Raw genomic sequence first — 20,366 nt, 5'->3', positions numbered from 1 at the left:
GAAATAACCAAATCTTCTTTATACTACTGAAAAACTTTCAATAAACACGCTAGCATTTTCAACTATTTAGTGTCTGCAATTAGTGATTAGCTACCGTAGACCCTCAACTGACTCCTTGAGATACCAAGTATTTTCATGCTCTTCTTAGATAAGCTTTACTACCTACAAAGGTCAAGATTACAAAAAGTAGGCTACTGCATTTTTGATACAAATGTATACGAAATCAACAATGGTTGACTAACTAACCTAAGTTTCAAGAATTATGACTACAGTTGTCTGGTTAAAAGTATGAATCTCTTACATGGCACAGCAAATGATTTATTTACCTGCTTGAACACAACTAGTGATGGGAAGCTTACAGAGAAGTCTATTTCCTTACCCAACAGCTCTATCTGTTAAGTGTTTCTTTATGATGTATCAAATGTGACTCCCTATAACTTCTACCCTTTGTTGCTCTTAGTTCTGTGCCCTGGAACAAAAACAATGTTTATTTTCTACATGAAAGCCCTTCAAAATATTTAGATAGGTATCATGTCCCACTCAGTCTTCTTTTTTTCGTCCAAGGTAAATGCCCTCAGTTCATTTAAATATTGCCTGATCATGGTTTCCAGTTTCCCATGCTAGTTACCATTTCCTGGATACACTACAATTTTTACATGTCCAACTTTCTAAATGGCATCCAAACTGAACACAATGCCAAGACTATGGTCTGACCAGGGCAGAATATAGTGGAACTATCTCCTCATTCATTTGGGACACTCTATTTCCATTATTGCAGTCTAAAACTGTATTAGTTCATCTGGTAGCCAGATAACAATGATGATTCATGTTGAACTTTGGTAAGAAAAATAATTATTTTTTTCACATGAATACAGATTCAGAGGAACCAAAACAACATTTTGGCCATATCACCACCACCTCCAATCTGAAGTGAGCAGTTAAATTTTTTTCGACATAAATGCAAAGTTTTACATGTATCCCGATTATTTTTTTATCTTGTTAGATTCATATCATCATTTCAACCTATTGAGAGTACTTTGGACACTGATTCTCTATTCCAATGTATTAGCTATCCAGCTTCATCCAAGTCACTGACAAAAATGCTGAAGAGAACAGGGCAGAGGACAAAGCTCTTTAGAAAGTCACTAAGTAAGACTTCCCCCTTGAGGTTCACAGCAATCTATTAATCAAAACACATTGGGATCTAGTCATTCAACCAGGTATGAATCCACCTAATTGTACTCTCATTCAACCAATATTTCTCCATCTTGGCTATAAGGATACTATGAGAAACTTAAATGTCTTGCTGAAATCCAGATATATTATTTTTATAGCATTTCCATTATCTAATAACCTAGTCAAAAAATAAATGAGGTTAGTGGGGCATCACTTAAATTCTAGTTCATAGTGATCACTGCTTCTCTTTCTAAGTGTTCCCAAACCATCTGTTTAATAATCCATTCTGTAATTTTGCCTGGGATGAACATGAAGCTCACCGGTCTGTAGTTTGTGGAATCCACCTTCTTCCCCTTTTTGAAAATTGGGACATTTGCCCGTCTCCAGTCCCGCGGCACCTCTCCTGTTCTCCACGATTCATCAAAGATCACCGACAGCGGTTCAGCGATCACATCTGTGAGTTCTTTCAGCACCCTAGGGTGTAATTCGTCCAGGCCAGGAGACTTGAACTCATTTAGAGTCGCTAGGTGCTCTCTCACTATCTCCTCACCTATCTTTGGCTCCAAATCCCTTTTAACCATGTTTGTTCTATCCTTTCCAGTCTGAAGATCATTCTCCTTGACAGAGAAGATGGAAGCAAAATAGTAGTTGAGTAGTCCCACTTTCTCTCTGTCATCATTAATATTATACCATCCACCCCAAATAAGGGGCCTACCCACTTTCTTGTTACCCATCTTGCCCCCAATTATTACTTTAAAAAATCCGTAACATAATAGTTCTGACTGAACACAGACAATAGCTCAATTTCTATGAATTACTATTACTGCCACTGCAATCCTCAAACACTAATAAGTGGCTATTAAAATTCTAGTGTTATGGGGCAGCTGGGTAGCTCAGTGGATTGAGAGCCAGGCCTAGAGATGGGAGGTCCTAGGTTCAAATCTGGCCTCAGACACTTCTCAGCTGTGTGACCCTGGGCAAGACACTTGACCCCCATAGCCTACCCTTACCACTCTTCTATCTCGGAGCCAATACACAGTATTGGCTCCAAGATGCAAGGTAAGGGTTTAAAAAAAAAAATTCTAGTGTTAAATGGCAATAGTAAATAAAATGGAGAAATCCTAAAAAATGAAACAATATTTTTTCAGTATTATTCAGATATTTCAGTGATCCTTTAAAGTCCAAAATTAAGAGTTTTTACATGAGTCTGAGGTTAGGTCTAACTTTTGGGTTCTTTTACTAAAAAGGGATGCTTTCATTACATGCATCTAAAAACACTGCAAAGCAAAGATATTTGGCAAATCTGATCTTATAATAATAATAATGACATGACTATTAGCCTCCAAAACAACAACATATGGCAAATAAAATTATATAATTCAATGCTGATGTCATATGGACAACTTAAACAGCTTGTAAGATATGACCCAAATTCCTACCTCGTCCTTTTTTATATCTTTTTCTTGGTGTTGAAAAAATTCTACCTTTAGACTTCCTGATGATGGTTGTTCAGGTGGAGGTAGGTAGCTCTTCGTATTCACAGCATCAAAAAGTTTTTCTACAAATATCTGCGTCTCTAAAAAAGAGAAATTAGAAAAACTACAAGTTAAGAGACACTTCTAAGACATTAATTATCCATTACTAAACAAGAATAAGTTGATTATGCCAGCACTCTGACAATGCTTTTTAATTTTTAACTAGCAAAGTTTAATTTTTTTGTAGTTTCAGCAATTTTCTAACAAAACTAATAAAGAAGATCAAGTTGAAAAAAAAATGTTGGCATGGCCTAGTCTTCCATGTTATTAGCACAATGTGGATAGAACAACAGTTGTCCTTTTACTTGCTGCCAGTTAAAATTATATTCTATCTATATTTTCATTTGATTATAAGAGATAATTCCCACTTACCCTTCTGAAGAAATACATCCAGTTGATCAATACATAATGCCTTCAGCTCTTTTTCACTTTTATCCTTTTTTACCAAAGCAAGGACATATTTAGCTAGAGCTGATGGGTCAGCATCACAGCTAAAAGTAAAAAAGAATTTTTAATATAAGTATGTGAATAAAAATATCTGCAAACATAAAACTCAACTACATATACAACTCTGTGTGCTTATCGTTTAATTATGAGTATGAATGAGTGGAAGCTAGTGTGTAAATATTAGTCGTCCTGTTTCCCTTGATATGCTTTTAGAATGTTATATATGTAACATGAATCTGAGTATATAATATAATCAAAACAGAAAATTATTAAGAAAATCCTTAGTCAACAAACACTTAAAAAGAGTATTAAGGGGACAGCTGGGTAGCTCAGTGGATTGAGAGTCAGGCCTAGAGACGGGAGGTCCTAGGGTTCAAATCTGGCCTCAGACACTTCCTAGCTGTGTGACCCTGGGCAAGTCACTTGACCCCCATTGCCCACCGTTACCTCTTCCACCTAGAAGCCAATACACAAAAGTTAAGGGTTTAAAAAATAAAAAAATTGAAATTAAAAAAGGAGTATTAATACACATACGAAGACAGCAGGAAGATTCATTATTAGAAAGTAGATCCATACTAACAAAAACGAGTCAAAGCCCTATATTATTCCTGAGAACTGTAATGTAAAAATCTCTCTCATATTAACTTAACCTTAAAGAGTTGTCTGAGGCTCAGATTGTAATCTGTACATAGCACACAATGGAGGTAGTATTTGAAGCCATATTTTCCTGATTCTAAGTCCATTTCTCAATCCAACATGGTACATTGTCACAAACAGAAATTATTATAAGATTAATAACACATAAAGGAGAGTGGGAAGGTTTTATAAATCCTTAAAATATATATAAATAATAAAATAACACTGCTACTTCACGGATTTTCACCTATCATGGGGGTCTCTAGAACATAACTCCCACAATAGTTGAGGGATCACTGTGTTACTTTATAATTTTATAAGGTGCTTTCTTTATTTAGTTAACTCATTTAAATGGTACTACTGAGGTGCCCTAGTATATATTAATGTCATGTCTAAATTAAGTAAATTTTCAAATTATACCATGCTAAACTCTAGAGAACAGGTTTTTAAGTTTAGTTAAGTTTTATTAAAGTAGTTTATGTTCAAGTAGCTTGCTAGAATATATACAAAGCTTTAATTAATATTCATTAAGTCCAAAGAAGAAATGTAAAATTTTACATGATGTCCAACAGTTAAAACTTTCATGAAGAAGGTAGCATTTGAATTCTTATATATCTTCAAAAGCACCATTCAATCATAATTACAGAGGACAAAAAATGAAGAATGCTATCTGTCTCCTGAAAGAGTATATAGACATATGAGGAATGAAGCCCATTAGTGGACATAACTAATATGGAAATTTATTTTTCTTGATTATGTTTCTTTGCTACAAGAGTTTTGTTTTTGGTCCCATCCCCCAACCCTCTTTGGAGAGGTAAAGAACGAGAGGGATGAGAGCAAATGAATAAAACAACAGTAATGTACTTTGGCTGGATCAAAGATTTTGTGGGAGTAATATAAGAATAGAAAAGTACATCTTAGTTTACAGAGAGCCTTGAATGACAGGATAAGCAATTTGTACTTTACAAGAGAGACAATGTGTCATTAAAGAGGTTTTAATCAAAGGAGTGAACTCTAAGAAAGCTATTCTGAGAGCAGATTGGACAGGATACAGAGTAGAAGTTTAAAAAGACACTTGTTAGAAGGCTATTACAACAGTTCAGAGTAGTAAGAAATTGATCTCCAGTAGTGGCAGTGGAAAGAGAAGTCAGTGAGAAATATGGAAAGGATCTGAGAAGTGATAAGATATGCAATATAGAAGGGAAAAAGAAAACCATCACTGAAAGTTTTCAGATTGGTCTAAATGCCCTTTTAAGTTTACATGACTTAATTTATTTCATTATTTGTTCAGGATGGAAGTTAACTTTTCTCGAACTTTCCTATGAAAATTCTGACATTCTATAAGAATAGTTTTGCTCCAATATCCCTTTATTCTTTCTATATTTGCCAGTAACATTTGTTTCAGAAATTTAAAGATAAAGCCAGGGGAAAAGAGATATTTATTACCACTCCCCATTCATTGATTTAAAATGGAATGATATAGGGAATATAAGTACATCAATAATTTTTATTATTTTGCTAAACTACTCCAAGCTCTCCTCTTTTCACTTGTTGCAGTAGTTAAGTCTCATGCAATCCTTATTTTGTTTCTTGGTTTTGAACTCTTTTTTTAGTGACTAGTTTTCATTTAAAATTTCCTAAAATAAATCTAAACTTTTGAAATTTCTTGTCTTAATGAGTTGTTTTTTTTTTGTTTGGCTTATTCTAGTTTTCAGGAATTCAGGTCTTGAATCAGTGTCTTTAACCATCTTGAATGAATGTCTTTCACCACCTGTTCTAAAGTGTCTGTTTTCAATGATAGTCTTTCCTCCCAGCTTTTCTATTCTGTCTTTCATTTTATTTCTTCCAGGGACTCTTACGATCCCTAAGGCGAACGCATTTTGTTCAAGGCAGTACCTGTCTTCTTGTAGGTTCATTATTCTCTTCCAGGTGATATATCCCTAGATCTTCCAGCATACCAATTTATTTCCTCATGCTATTCCAGTTTTACTTGTATGAATGATATATGTGTTGGGAGGAAGAGGAAGAGGGTATTGAGTTTAGAAGATGGACTTGAATTAAGCTCCAAAACTGAATGATGTAAGCAAGGTCTGCCTAATCTTGCCAAATTACATCCTTCTGTCAAAGGACCCTGTGGCTAATTCAAGTGCTAAGCCCTGCTTAGGGACTCCCTCATATTATAGTGCTCCAGTCCTTCTCTCTGCTACAGGCTCTGCCTGAAGTCTTTTCTCCTTGCTTCTGGGCTCAGAAGCTACTTTCATGCCAGGTTCCTATTGGCACAGGCTTTGGAACAGATCAGACTGGATTTTTACTTCAAGCTTTTTGCTGGGCTTTAGCCACCAATCCTGACCTGGAACATCACAAGGCTATTCTCTCTGCCAGGATGGTGATGGGTTTGGGCCAGCCTTAGGCTGTTTGGCTCAGGTCTAGAGTGCTGTGCTGGCCCTGCTCAGAACAGCCTTCTCTTGAGCTGGGCTTAAGCAGTCAATTACTTATTTGGGGAAGGCTAGGGATGGCAAGGACTAGAAGGCAAAATCCAACAAGAACACTCCCCTTTCATCCAACGGCCTCAGGGAAGGCTCAATTTGAGCTGGAAATAGGTACTATGAAGCTCAAAGAATGTTAAAACTGACTAAGAAGGCTCCTCTGTCCTTCACCTGCAATCTGCTACAGCTTATCTATCTGAGGATCTCTGTAGGACACAAGGGATTCTGCTGTGAAGTCTCTACAGGACACAAGGGATTCTACTGTGAAGTCTTGGGCTAGGTGAGGAAGTCCAGAGATAATTCTTTCAGTAGTGTGGTATAACTCTTAAGTCCTAGCAGCCACAATCTTCCCATAAAATTTATTTAAATTAAGCAATTTTGTTTTGTTATATTAACTGTCTTCCAAATACAGCACAACCAAGTTATACTTCCTCCAAATAATCACGACTTGGGTTTTTAAATGGACTTAAACATGGGAAAGAATTTGATGTAGATTTTCAATCTACTTTGGTAAATATATATTAATCATATCATTCCATACTTACAAAATTGATAAAAGCAATCATTGCTTCCAAGTGTCTAAAATGAAAATTCAAAAGTTACAGCAAATATATGTGTATACTAATAGGAAAGATGACTAAGAGAGCCCAAAGGAAAAAGGAATTCCCATAGATAAGAGATTCTTAACTTTTTTGCATCACAGAACCTTTTGATTCTCTGATACAGCCTTTGCCCTTCTCAGAATGTTTTTAAATGTATAAAATAAAATGTACAGATTTACAAAGGAAACCAATCATATTTCAATAGTTATCAAAATATTATTTCTGAGTTCACAGACTTCAAATCAAGAACCTCTGCTACAGATTGAAGTCTTCCAGCCTTACTTGAATATATAACAATATAATTTTGCTTCAAGTTGCAGAATTCTACTGAGCCTTTTAAGTGAGATACATAATCACTACTCAAGAGAGTCTGGTCTAACTATCCAAACGGGGGAAAAAGTAGATAATGAATATCTTTTGCCCAGACTGTACAGAAAGTTCTTGGAACTAGTTCATTAATATTTTAGACAATGGACTAGGCCCATAAATGAAGAGAATCAACAGAGAATGCAGTTATCAAAGACCCCCACAAGTTATCCTTCAAATAAAAAAATAGTTCTCTGGACAAGGATAGGTCACTAAGAGTCAGACTACAAATTAAGACTCCTCATTTATTGGCTAAGACTCCATTCCAAAATATGAAAGAAATAAGCTGTTTAATATCCTAAGGCAGTGATTCCCAAAGTGGGCACCACCACCCCCTGGTGGTTGCTGCAGCGATCCAGGGAGTGGTGATGGCCACAGGTACATTTATCTTTCCTATTAATTGCTATTAAATTTTTTAAAAATTTAATTTCCAGGGGGCTAAGTAATATTTTTTCCGGAAAAGGGGCAGTAGGCCAAAAAAGTTTGGGAACCACTGTCTTAAGGTCTGCAGTTTCCCACCAATGTAACCTTTTCAATGACCAGTTATAAGAGAAAATAAGTACAGTCTAGTAAATATATGTTTCATACATCCTATATACCCTAATCTCTAAACTAAAAGTCCAACTTCTTCAGTCTTTCTTAGAAGTTGCACAAAAATGAGTAAGGAAAGCAAAGTATCTGCACGCTACTCCCACTTCTCACATTAACAGTATGACCAGGAGTTAATAGTTACCATCTGTTCTTTCAACTTTTCTATTGCTGCCTCATCTTTTAAAGATTAAGAGAGAAACTTTTCCTTGATCCTAGGGTTTCTTAATCCAAGCTCAGAGAACTTCCAATCTCACTTATCTAATCCTTCACTCACCCAAGATGTTTTGAATGTTTGGAGCTTTGGGCAAATACTTTACTTCTAGTTCAAAATTTGCTTCAAAAGTTCCTTTCAAATTGGCAATTTGCATACTAACATAAGCATATATTAGTTAAAGGATCTACTAACCAAGGCCTCTACTACATAATAATCTACTTTCACCTAATTCTGAAATAACTCCACAGATCAAACTCTATTAAAACAAAATAATTACTTTCCTATGTAATTCCTCCAACAATTATTTTCCTATGCGGGGAAACACCAGATACAAACACGATATTTCCAAAATGTCATACCATTCTCAAATGATATGTCCATCCTAGCAGCATTCATCTACTGAGCCACCTTGCTGCCTCTTAACTCTACTCTTAAAAAGCCATCTATAGAAACGGTGAGGTTGAATTTTTTGCCCTTGGCCACCCAGCTATTCTATATCAGAATTATGACTTAATGGCACAAGTCTGTAATTACAAAGCTAGGTCTCTAGCTATCATGCAACCTCACTTCATAATTATTATTTACTCTTAAAAGTTTTAAATATATGCTAACTTTTAAAAACTAAGTTTATTATAGAATTCACAATAAACTAAGATAAATTGTTCTTTCGTCTAAGTACTTGTTCCTAATAAAAAGGTCTTTCTCCTACATCATAGATTTAGCAATTTGAATTTTTATTGAGAATTGAGATACATGATTTCATTATCCCAGCCTTGCTTTAAAAAATTTTTATAACTCTTTTTAGGTTTGCAAAGTACTTTAATGAAATGTAAAAGCAAAATGCCTTTATATTTATTATCTTATTTGAACTTCACTATAACTCTCCCTATCATGTACATACTCATTTCATCCCTATTTTATAAATGAGGAAACTGAGATCTGGAGCAGAAGATAAATGACTGGCCCAGAATATATAGCTAAAAGTATCTGAGGTAGAATTTGAATAGAGGTCTCCTTTTCTCTGCTACGGTTATCACACTACCATGTGCACTTGATCCAAACACCTTCAATATCTCTAGCAGACTGAAATGAGATGAGAAAATTCATCTCTCTTTTCTTTCTTTGCTCATATAGGGAACTATGAATGTGAAGCACTGCATACACTGGTGAGATATCTGTTGGTTAGTTTTATTGAATTTTTGTTTCCTCCTTTATTACTCTTTGTTTAAAAAGCTGGATCATGGGGAGAGGGGTATTTCAGAGAGTGATAATGACAAAAAAACAAACAAAAAATCAATTTTTAAAAATCAAGTCAAAATCTGCCCATTTGTTATTTCCATCCATTACATTTGACTCTGCTCTCTTGCACCAGAGTAAGTTAAAATTTCTCTTGAACATGACAGTTCTTAAAGTACATAAAAAAAAGCAATCATTCTCCTCCACAGCCCCAACTTTTCTCTTTTCAGTCAGTCAACAAGCATTGTTAGACATTTTTACTATGTCAGGCACTGTACTGTGCTAAATGTCTGAGACATAAAGAAGAGAAAAAAACAAACTCTGCCCTGGAGAGTAGCATACTCCCTTAGGAAAATGAGCAGCTCATTTTCTAAGGGGAAGCATGTGATTAAGTATATACAAGATACAGACACTAAATAGATGAATATTCTTCTAGGAGAAGACACTAGAAGCTGGGAAGACAGAGAAAACCCTCCTAAAGAAGATAGGATTTGAGCTGAATCTAAGAAAAAGTCAAGGATACTAAGAGTGGGAATGAGGAAGAAGAGCACTAACCATAGGGAATAACACTAAAGTAAAAGGTACAGACCTATGATACGGAATAGCAGCTACAATGACCAATCTATAGAGCAAGTAGAGCTATACCTGGATTAGAGAACACATGAAAAGAAGTAAAACAGCCTAGAAAGGTGGGAAGGGGCCAGAAAGTAAAGAGCTTTAAATGTCTATTAAGACTTTATATTTTATCCTGGAAGTAATCAGGAAACACTAGAGTTTAAAGATTGAGATAACATGCTATTCCAAGACTCTTATAACAGAAGGTCCTCTGCAACCTATTTAGACATATAGCACATATCTGGCACTTAGTAAGCACTTAATAAATACTTTTATCTAAGAAGATGTTATCTTCTTAGCTATCACTAGAGATATTGATATAGGTACAGGATAATTATTCATGAGAAATGTTATAAGGCAGTGACAGTGAACCTTTGGGAGACAACATGCTGTGCCCAGTTCCCCTCATCCCCCACCCCACACAGGGGAGGGAGAAAGTGCTCCCACTGGGCTATTGGACAGAGGGGTGAGGGTGGGTGAAGTGAAAAAATGTCCTCAACACAGGTGAAAGGGAGAGGGGAATGGCCCAAGTACTCCCATCTCCTCCAGCTCTGCCTCCTGTGAGCCACCCACCTTACCCACTGGGTGCTCCCTTTGGGCTGCTGGGCAGAGAGGCTGATGATATGGAAAAATGTCATCAGGTACAGTGGAGAGGTGGAGGGGAGTAGCTCTGTCCAAGACCCTCTGCCTTTCTAGTAATGAACTAGGGGAGGAGGTTATGCCCGCAAGGAGTGCTCTATGTGCCATCTTTGGCACATATTCCATAGGTTCACCATCAATGTTATAGGGGATACCTATGGAGCAGGAGAGGGGGAGAAGCAAGATCAGTGTTCTCCAAACTATTCTGATCATAAACCCTTACTCTAAAAAACAATTTAAGTATACCTAAAATATTTATATTTAACTATTCCTAAATTTTGCATATGTACCACTGTACTAATAATTATATGCATCACAAAACTCAAAAAAATGGTTATTTGAAACACCAGATTAAAAAAATTATTTGATTCTAGAGTCAGTAATGGAGCTAACTGACTAGGTGAGAGATCATCTAACCTGCCCTTTAGGAAATTTATTTTGGCAGCTATTTATAAGAGGAACTGAAGTGAGACTTGTGTTAAAGAGGCATCTCTAATCCCAACCTATCTTTCCAAATTGGATATTGCCATCACATCCCTCAAAATCAAGCCAACCAATCCTCTCTATATTCTCACACAGGATATTCCACCTCCCACACTATACTGGCTATCCCCTTTGCCTAAAATGAACTTCCTCATTACCTCCAAATCAGAGTCCCTGGCTTCCTTTAAAATGCAGCTCAAGCACAGTCTTCTACATGAAGCTTTTCCTGATTCCTGCAAGCTAATGTATTCCCTCCTAAACTACATAGTACTTAGCTACTTAGTACATTTTGCATTTATTAACTTTATATTTAGGCTGAATTTTTTTTTTACCCTTGTACTTCGATGTATTGTCTCATAGGTGGAAGATTGGTTAAGGGTGGGCAATGGGGGTCAAGTGACTTGCCCAGGGTCACACAGCTGGGAAGTGGCTGAGGCCGGGTTTGAACCTAGGACCTCCTGTCTCTAGGCCTGACTCTCACTCCACTGAGCTACCCAGCTGCCCCCTTAGGCTGTATTTTTATATGTACTTGACTTCCCCATTAAAAATAAGCTCAATATGAGTAGGAATTTCTTCTTAAGTGTTTAATAGGTATTTGGTGACTGGCTGCTATTACAATAATTCAGGTAAGAGAAAACAAGGGCCTAAATTAGAATAGTGTCTGTGTGAGTGGACAGAAGGTGTCAAATCTGAGAGAGATCTGGAGAAGTAGAAATGGCCAGACTAGGCAAATTAATGGATAAGTGAAGTAAGAATGAATAGTCAAGATGGCACAGAGAAATAGGGAAATTTAGGAGGGGGATAGGTTTAAGGGAAAGATAATATAATTAAAATATCTGTGACACATGACACAAGCTACTCATGCTTGCTCTTCCTGTGTGATCCTCTCAAAATGAAAGAAAGGAAAGGGCTTTTACTAGTCACTGACCACCTTCACTAGGTGATTAAATTATAATTGCCCCAAGGGCTAAAATTCTGGTGGGAAGAGGAGGGTGTTATTAACTTTTATTATGAAGGGAAAGAATCTAGTGAGGGATAAAGTGATAATAAAAGTATGCTCCTGAAATCCTACAATCATCATAGGAGACCAGGATGCAGTCTTTCTTCCCATCTCTGACTGGTTAGCCACACATTCTTTGGGGTCAAGCCATACCCTACTTTGCAGACCATGGGATTAGATTACCTCAAAGGTCATTTCCAACTCAAAATTTAATACTTAAAGAAAAATTCCCCAAGAAATATAAGGTGCTTTGGGTGGACATCTGAAAAGTTTTAGAATAATAAAGAAGTGAAGGCATTGTAATACAACTAGCCTTCATAAAAAGTTAGGCAGTAAAATGAAGAAAAATGTAATTTTAAGTTCCCCACTATTACACTATATAGTTCTACAAATGCTAGAGACAGCAATAAGACAGGGGAAAGAAACTATAAAGATAGGAAAACAGTAGATAAAACTATCCTTATTTGCTTATACTGTACTTGGAAAGTCCCAGGCAATCAGCAAACGAGATAATTAACAGCATCAGCAAAGCTGCAAGCTACAAAATAAACCCTCAAAAATCAACTGTATTTGTATATAATAACAAAACTGTGCAAGAAAGTCAAGTCTCATTCCAAGCAATTAGAAAATATATATGACTTCTAGGGATCAATCCATGAAAGCACACAAGATTTGTATGGATTCAATAACAAGTGCTCACTAAAGAAATAAAAAACTTAAATAATAATTGAGGAATATTCAATGCTTATCCTTGGGCTATGCCAAAAAAAACCAAAAATGACCATATTACCAAAATTAAGCTATGCTTTTAATGCTACACAAATCAAATTACACCAAGGCAAGGGCATACTTTACAGAATTTGATAAGAAAACAACAAAATTCATTTGGAAAAATAAAATATCTAGAATTATCAAGTAAAATGATGAAAACCTAGGAATAAGGGGGGAGAAATACTTTCAGAATTCAAACTATATCATAAAGGAGTAAATATCAAAACCATCTTGGCATTGTTTAGAAGAGATGAATCAATGAAACAGACTAGACAAGGGAGAATCAGAAACAATAACCCCATTGTTTGATAAAATGGAAAACAAAAATCATCTATGAAAAAACTATATATATTTGACTGTTTGGAAAAATGGAAAGTAGTCTAGCAGAAATAAGGCATAGACCAACACTTGAAAAATATATTCCAAATGGATAGACAACCTTCACTTTCAACAACAAATTATAAAAACATTTTAAGAGCAGTAGATCATATTCCTCTCAGTTATGTATAGATATATTCTTCACCAAATAATAGAAATAATTATAAAGGATAAAATGAATAATTTTGATTTCATGAAAATGAAGAGCTTCTGAACAGCCAAAATTAATGCACTTGGAAGGAAAGTAGTGAAATGGGGGGGATGGGAAATCTTTATTACCAAACTAATTCAGAGTTCGTTGCCAAGATTTATAAGTAATTGAAATTAAAACAACTCTGGGCACACACATGCAAGCCTGGCTAATATTGTCAGAAAAGAAAAATTATAAAAGTTGGAGAGAGGATACAGAAAAAAAATTCAGACACAAATGCCCTGCTGGTGGAGTTGTGAACTAATACAGCCATTCTGGAAAACAATTTAGAATTATGCCCAAAGGCTATATAAAACCGTGCATACCCCCAACCCTAAAGAGTTTAAAAAAAGAAAAAAAAAAAGGAAAAGCACCTGTATGACAAAAACATTTATAGCAGCTCTTTTTATGGTGACAAAGAATTGGAAGTAACCAAAGGGATGCCCATCAAGTGAAGAATGGCTTGAAGAAGTTGTGGTGTATATTATTGTGATGGAATATGAACTGATACGTATGGATGGGAAATAAGAATGATGATACATAAAATACTCTCAGAAAAACCTGGAAAATTTTTCATGAACTGCTTAAAAGTGAGCAGAATCAGGAGAATGTAATACACAATAAAAGCAATATTTGTAGGATGATCAACTGTAAATGATTTATAGTCTCAACAATATAATGAACTAATAAGACAATTTTGACTTGTTTTGAAAAATGCTATCCTTCTCCAGGGAAAGAACTGAGGAAATCTGAATTTAAATCACAGTACACTTTTTTAACAGTTTTTCTTTTTCCTTTTTGATAAATTTTCTTTCACAACATGACTAATAGGGAAATCTTTTACCTTATTGCACATGTATAACCTAAATCAAATTACTTGCCTTCTCAATGAGAGGGGAAAGGGAGTAATTTAGAACTCAAAAAAAATTTCTTTTTAACTTAATGTTAAAAAATTGTACATATAATTGGAAAAAATAATTATGTATAAATGTATATACATGCAACTAATAAATATGTGAGATTAAAAGCCCTTTCCCAATAGCCAACTGGTCATGGAGAATGAACAGTTTTCAAAAGAATTGCAAAATATTCACAACCATAAGATAGAATACTCCAATCATTAATAATAAGAGAAATGCAAATCAAAACAAGCCTGAAGTTTTGCCTGTCATACCCTGAAAAATGGCAAAGATGACAAAAAAAATATCAGTAGTCAATGGTGAAGGGTTTGTGGGATGATAGGCACACTAATACATTATTGGTGAAGCTGTGAAATGATACAACCATTTTGGAAAGCAATTTGGAATTATGCAAATAAAGTAACTAAAATGTCATTACCCTATAACCCAGAGACTCCCATTAGTGGGCTCATGCCCTAAAGAAGCCAAGAAGAATTGTCAAATACACCAAAATATTTATAGGAGCACTTTTTCTGATAGCAAAGAAACAAAGTAGCTGTCTATTGATTGGGGAAGGGCTAAACGAACTGTGGTAAATGAATGTAATCAAATATTACTTTGCTGTAAGAAATGATTTATGTAATGTTTATAGACCCCTGGATGGTCATAGACCTTTTTTAAAATGAACCAGTCAAAAAAGCTATATACATAATGACTACAACAATGTAAATTAAAGAAACACACACATATACACACACACAAACACACACAAAAATCAAACATGAATGTAACAAAATTTTAAAGATCAAGTATGAGAGGATACTCCAAACCAACTCTCTTCATGGGAGATGGGGTGAAAGGGTTCACAGTTGTTGCATATTGCACGTTTTCATATTTTTTCAATGTTCCTATCAGTTGTGCTGATTTTTTTTCTCTTCTTTTTCTCCAGCTTTGTCTTTTAAAAATACTATTTGTTGGGGGCAACTGGGTAGCTCAGTGGAGTGAGAGTCGGGCCTAGAGACGGGAGGTCCTAGGTTCAAACCCGGCCTCAGCCACTTCCCAGCTGTGTGACCCTGGGTGGGTCACTTGACCCCCATTGCCCACTCTTCAACCTATGAGACAATACACCAAAGTACAAGGATTAAAAAAAAAAATACTATTTGTTATAAGAGATGGCTCTCTGGAAAAGGGAGGAGGAGGCTACTGGGGAAAACTATGATGATGTAAAAAAAAAAAATCAATAAAAATATTTTTAAAGGATAAGTAGATAAGTGAACAAATGAATAAGCTAAATAAAGGTTCTTATACGTGTTCCTTATGTGACAAAGACTTGAGTACATACAGAAACAGAATGGAGAAATTAAAAGACATAATGAATATAGCCAAATTCCAGAGAAGATGTAAGAGAAGGGGAACAAACTTTTATTAAGCACATACTTTGTGACAGACACTGTGCTAAGCACTTTTATATATACAGTAGTCTATGGGAAGAAAAAGGAATAAGCATGTACTACATGCTAGCAAGTACCTTTTAAGCACTTTACAAATATTATCTCATTTGAGTCTCAGAGCAACCATTCAAGGTAGATATTACTATTATCCTCATTTTACATTGAGGGAATGGGTAAAGAGAGTTTAGTAACTTGCCCAGAATCTCACAGTAAGAAACTGAGGCCTAATAAACTTTGAGTCTTTCTCACTCCAGATCAAGCATTCTACCCACTATATCACACAAAGAAAAAGGACGCACCTTGGAAATGAGGTAGGATTACCTTTGATACTACAATTGTCATTTGATAGTCTTTTGCAGACTAGTCACCATAAACACTAATATAGTCTATTCTCTGATGTTTCCTTAAACAGAGTCAAAACCAATTAATCTATTACTTATTCTATGCCAGGTACAGATGCTAGAGATACAAAGATATAAATTAAACAGTATCTGACCAAAGGAGCTTACTTATTGGGGGAAGACAACATGTGTACATACATGCAGTTGCAAAATATACCCAAAATAAATACAAGGTAATTTGAGAGAGGCTGAGAAATTAGGAAAAGCCTCATATAAAGTGACACTGGAGGTGAGCTTTGAAGGAAACTAGGATTCTAAGAGAGAAGTGAAAAAACAAGAATGCATTCCAGACAGAAGGGACAACCTATGCAAAGACAAGAGAGAGAAGTCAGGAGTATTGAGAAATAACAAAACCAGTATGGCTGAACCACAGTAGTGGAAAGACAGTAATAATTAACAAGGTCCAAAAGTAAATTGAGAGCCAAAATGTGAGGAGTTTTTAAATGTCAAGAGGGGTCTACCATATTTGATCCTAAAAGTAAACTTAACCAGTGGAGTTTACAGATCCAAGAGAAATACTGTTGGACCTGTGTGTTTGGAAGAAAATTACTTAAAGTAAGCAGTAGAAGATGGGATTGAAAAAAGAGATAATTGAGGCAAGATCAATTAGATGGTTGACTATTGCATTTAGTAAAAGGTGAAGGGTATGTTAAGGGCATGAACTAAAGTAGTGAAATTGTGAGTGGAAAAAAGATGATAGATACTTAAGATGTGGAATTGACATATTCTTAAAGGTCATTTGAAGTCAGGTACTTTCAGTCCACATTAAATGTCTGTTGAACTGAATTTAGACCGAGGGCAATTGTATGGTGGTGAGAAAGTTGTAGAAACAAGAAGGGAAGAAAAATACTAATAATGTTTCTATACATCCTCTTGAAGTTAAAATCTTAGAGATCTAAGCAGGAATCCCTATTATATATGTCAGTGGTCACTCAGAATCCACCTGTAAACCTCCAGGAGAGAACAATCCACTACCTCCAAGGCCAGTCCATTCCACTTTTGGATGACTTAGGAATTCTTTACATTGACACAACTTCCTGGTTCTTTCCTCTAGGGCCAAACAGAACAAGCCTACCTTGATATGACAGCCCTAAAAATACTTAAAAGATAGATAATAATGTTTTAAGTTTTTTTCTTTTCCAAACTAAACATTCAAAGTTGCTTGAACTTTTCTAAGTTATGGTCTCCAGACTATTCTATGCTTATATTCTAGTTTTGCAAAGTTCTTCCTAAAATTAACGTGAAAACTGAACATCATAAATATACTAGGCACTGTGCTTCTATAAAAGCAGTCAAGATTTGCCATCCATTTTTTTTATTGTCATGACACACTCAATTTAAATTGAATTTACAATCTACTAAAACCTTTCACTACTTTTCATTGTAATACTGCTAATCTATAGCCCCAACTTGAACTAAGCAAGTTTTAAGTTTCTGGACTGAAGTATAAGTCTTTTATTGCTAATAAATTGTAACAATCCATATAACCTGTCAAAACACTAAAAAGAATTTTTTTTTAAATAAGGATTTGCCAACAATCGACAAGCTTAATTAAGTAGCATCATATAGAAGAGTCAAGAGGTCCAGGTTCTTTATCACAAAGCTAGTTTTGAATCAGAACAAGTCACTGAACCTCTCTGTATTTCCATTTCTTCATCTGAAAAATGAAGAACAGAAATAATCTTTTTAAAGCTTTCACCTTTAAAATTATGAAAACATCAGATATAACATATTTAGCTATATGAACAATCAGAAAAAAAACTTTAATTCTGTTAAGAAAAATTCTGAATAGAAAAAGCTTTGGATTTAAAATTACTTTTAAAAAAATCTAGGTGTTATGGGGAGATAAAATTTCCCAGCATTCCCCCCCCCCAAGAAATTGTCTGTTGTTTTTCAGGCCACTAACTATATGGGGAATTAAATAGCCAAAAAAAAAAAAAAACAACCTAACCCCTTGGAAAATGTATAAAATAAAATGAGGTAAATTTCAGGAATAAAAAAACGTAAAAATGAGAGCTTAATAATACGCATTTCAAAAATCCAAATTCAACCTAGAATTTAAGTAACTTACAAGTTGGTTCCACACAAAAAGCAACTATCAACCACCATCCCCAAATAGAATGTAAATCAGATAATAGAAACTCTACATTTTATTTTCAAATTAAGCCTGTACTAATAGGGTAACACATGCTTCTCAGAGAGTCCAAACTCTATAAAGCAAGCCTTCCAATATTGGATTTTGATTTTTTTAAATTATTTTCTTCCAAAATTGAGACATAAACCTAGATGAAATGCATAATACATTCAACACATATGTATGCATACGCATAAATATATTAAAAGGTATCTGGAGACATTTTAGTAAAGATGGATATACAATCACCATTATAAAAGAACAAATGAACAAGACATCAAATAAAAAAGGATCAATAAGATGAAATGATAAGGAATTTTGGTAGAGGCTTAAAGCATGTAAAACTAATCACTAGTAAACACTAGCCACAACTATTAATAAAAACAACGAGGCATAGAGGCTTAATGTGACCAGCTAAGAGGAGACATTTGGAAAATATAAATTCGGAGACTTAAGAAAAATGTATGGATATACATAAAATAGGTAGTTAATAATTTTGTCTCCTACTAAGTCAGAAAGAGGGGCAAGTTTGTAAAGCTGACAAGATACATGACAATATAAGATTTGAAAACTGCACTGCAGTTAGTATTTAAGTTGGTACCTTTTTAAAATAATTTTTAACATTAGTTATGTTTACATATTGTACTCCAGATCACTGGATTAACTGCCATGTTTTATTTAAAAAGATACCACTTCCAGTATTCAGAATAGTGCTGTATATAAATACATGAAATAGGTCCTAAATATTAGAACCACAAAAGTTTAGTGTGAATAAACTAAAAGGTGTTTTATCTTTCAAAAATCAAGTACTCTGCTAAAGAAAAAAACACTAAAAATAAAAATATCTAATGTTTAAGAGACCTCATTATTGAGTAGGCCAATATTGTCAACATTTGCCCAGAAAAAAATCAAGTATCCTGCAGAGAAGGACACTGGAAAATACTTTTGAACCTTGCATTGACAATTTGGATAAAAACAGTTTGTCCAATGTTTGCAGAGTCTCTCTCCCTTTTAAGTTTTTAAATGTTTCTTAAATTTAAATCATTAAAATGTTTCTTAAATTTAAATTTTCTTTCTCAACCTAAAATAATCCAGCACTTTCAAAACACCCAATGCCCATATTTTCCTACCCCAAATTTAACAGCCAAACACCTCCCCCCCACCACGTCAGTGGGGATCAGATGATTTTATGTTTCAGGAAATCTATAGGTTGGACTTGGGAGAGAGGGAAAGAGAATTGCAGAGAACATCAATAAGTGAGAAATTTGAAAAATGGGATCTTCTCAAGATGTACCTTAGAATCACCTACCTGTTACATCTGCTATCCAAGAAAAAAGGAGGGGTCAATGGCAAATGGGAGACGTGGCCTTTAAGCAGGCATAATTGCTAATCTGAGGAAGGATGACAACCCCATAATAGAAGAACGAAAAACACGCCCCAGCCCTGGCACTTGATAAGCATCTTAATCAGTCTGGACATCAGTATACAACGGCTGGGGGGAGGGGAGATGAGGACAGGAGGTGAGCTCCAATTCCCCACACAGGGCAGGAAACACGAGAAAAGGGTAACCCGGAGAAGAGAGGGTGGCTCCATGTAGCGGGGGAAGGGGAGGGCAGTAATAACGGGAGAGACACAGCGGAGGAGGGACCGGAACAGAATCGCAGGGTTTAGTTAGGAGACAGTTCGAAACCTCCGGGGTCACATGGGCCACGGGTGGGAGTGGAAAGAGCTAGGTGCCAGAAGCCCCGGACCTTGTCTCAACCTCCCCTCTTCCTGTACTCCCCCCCCAACACCCACCCACAAAAGCCAGGAAGAGATAGCAAAGAGCGACGGTAGATGTCTCTATGTATGGTGGATGTCTATGTACGTACGTACGTATACACACAGTCACGCGTGTCTTTCGGTCACCCCCCCCCCCGGGAAGACAATCCCCGGATACTCACATAGGCTCGAGGGTCTTGCTGAGCCAGGATTTGAGCGCTTCGAAGTTTTCGATGATCATTTTAGAAACCATCCACTGTGGCCCACGGCCCGTGTCTCTCCCTCCCTGCCTGCCCACGCCAGGACCCTGCTGCCTCTGCTGCCCCTGCCCCCGCCGCCGCCGCCTCCCCCCTCC

The 20,366-nt window shown here is 35.8% G+C and overlaps 1 protein-coding gene across 4 annotated transcripts in view; it reads right to left on the bottom strand.

The window, feature by feature from the left end:
- The window catches only part of RBM26 (RNA binding motif protein 26), a 106,884-nt gene extending 86,619 nt beyond the window's left edge, over window positions 1–20,265 (bottom strand). For 3 of the 4 annotated variants that reach the window (XM_044670576.1, XM_044670577.1, XM_044670578.1), the window contains exons 1-3: window positions 20,194–20,265; window positions 3,084–3,202; window positions 2,616–2,752 (exon numbers count right to left, since the gene is read on the bottom strand). In XM_044670576.1, the coding sequence (XP_044526511.1) occupies window positions 2,616–2,752; window positions 3,084–3,202; window positions 20,194–20,264 (327 nt within the window). In that variant the 5' untranslated portion in view covers window position 20,265. Of the gene's footprint in view, window positions 1–1,496; window positions 1,794–2,615; window positions 2,753–3,083; window positions 3,203–20,193 lie in introns of all 4 variants that reach the window. The other variant, XM_044670575.1, reaches the window with a different exon arrangement.
- Window positions 20,266–20,366: the final 101 nt, after the last annotated feature.

This window comes from Gracilinanus agilis, chromosome 3, assembly GCF_016433145.1.
Source record: "Gracilinanus agilis isolate LMUSP501 chromosome 3, AgileGrace, whole genome shotgun sequence".
Classification (NCBI taxonomy): Eukaryota; Metazoa; Chordata; class Mammalia; order Didelphimorphia; family Didelphidae; genus Gracilinanus; species Gracilinanus agilis.
The sequence above is the reverse complement of the archived record's forward strand: the minus strand, read 5'-3'. Positions and strand labels throughout refer to the sequence as shown.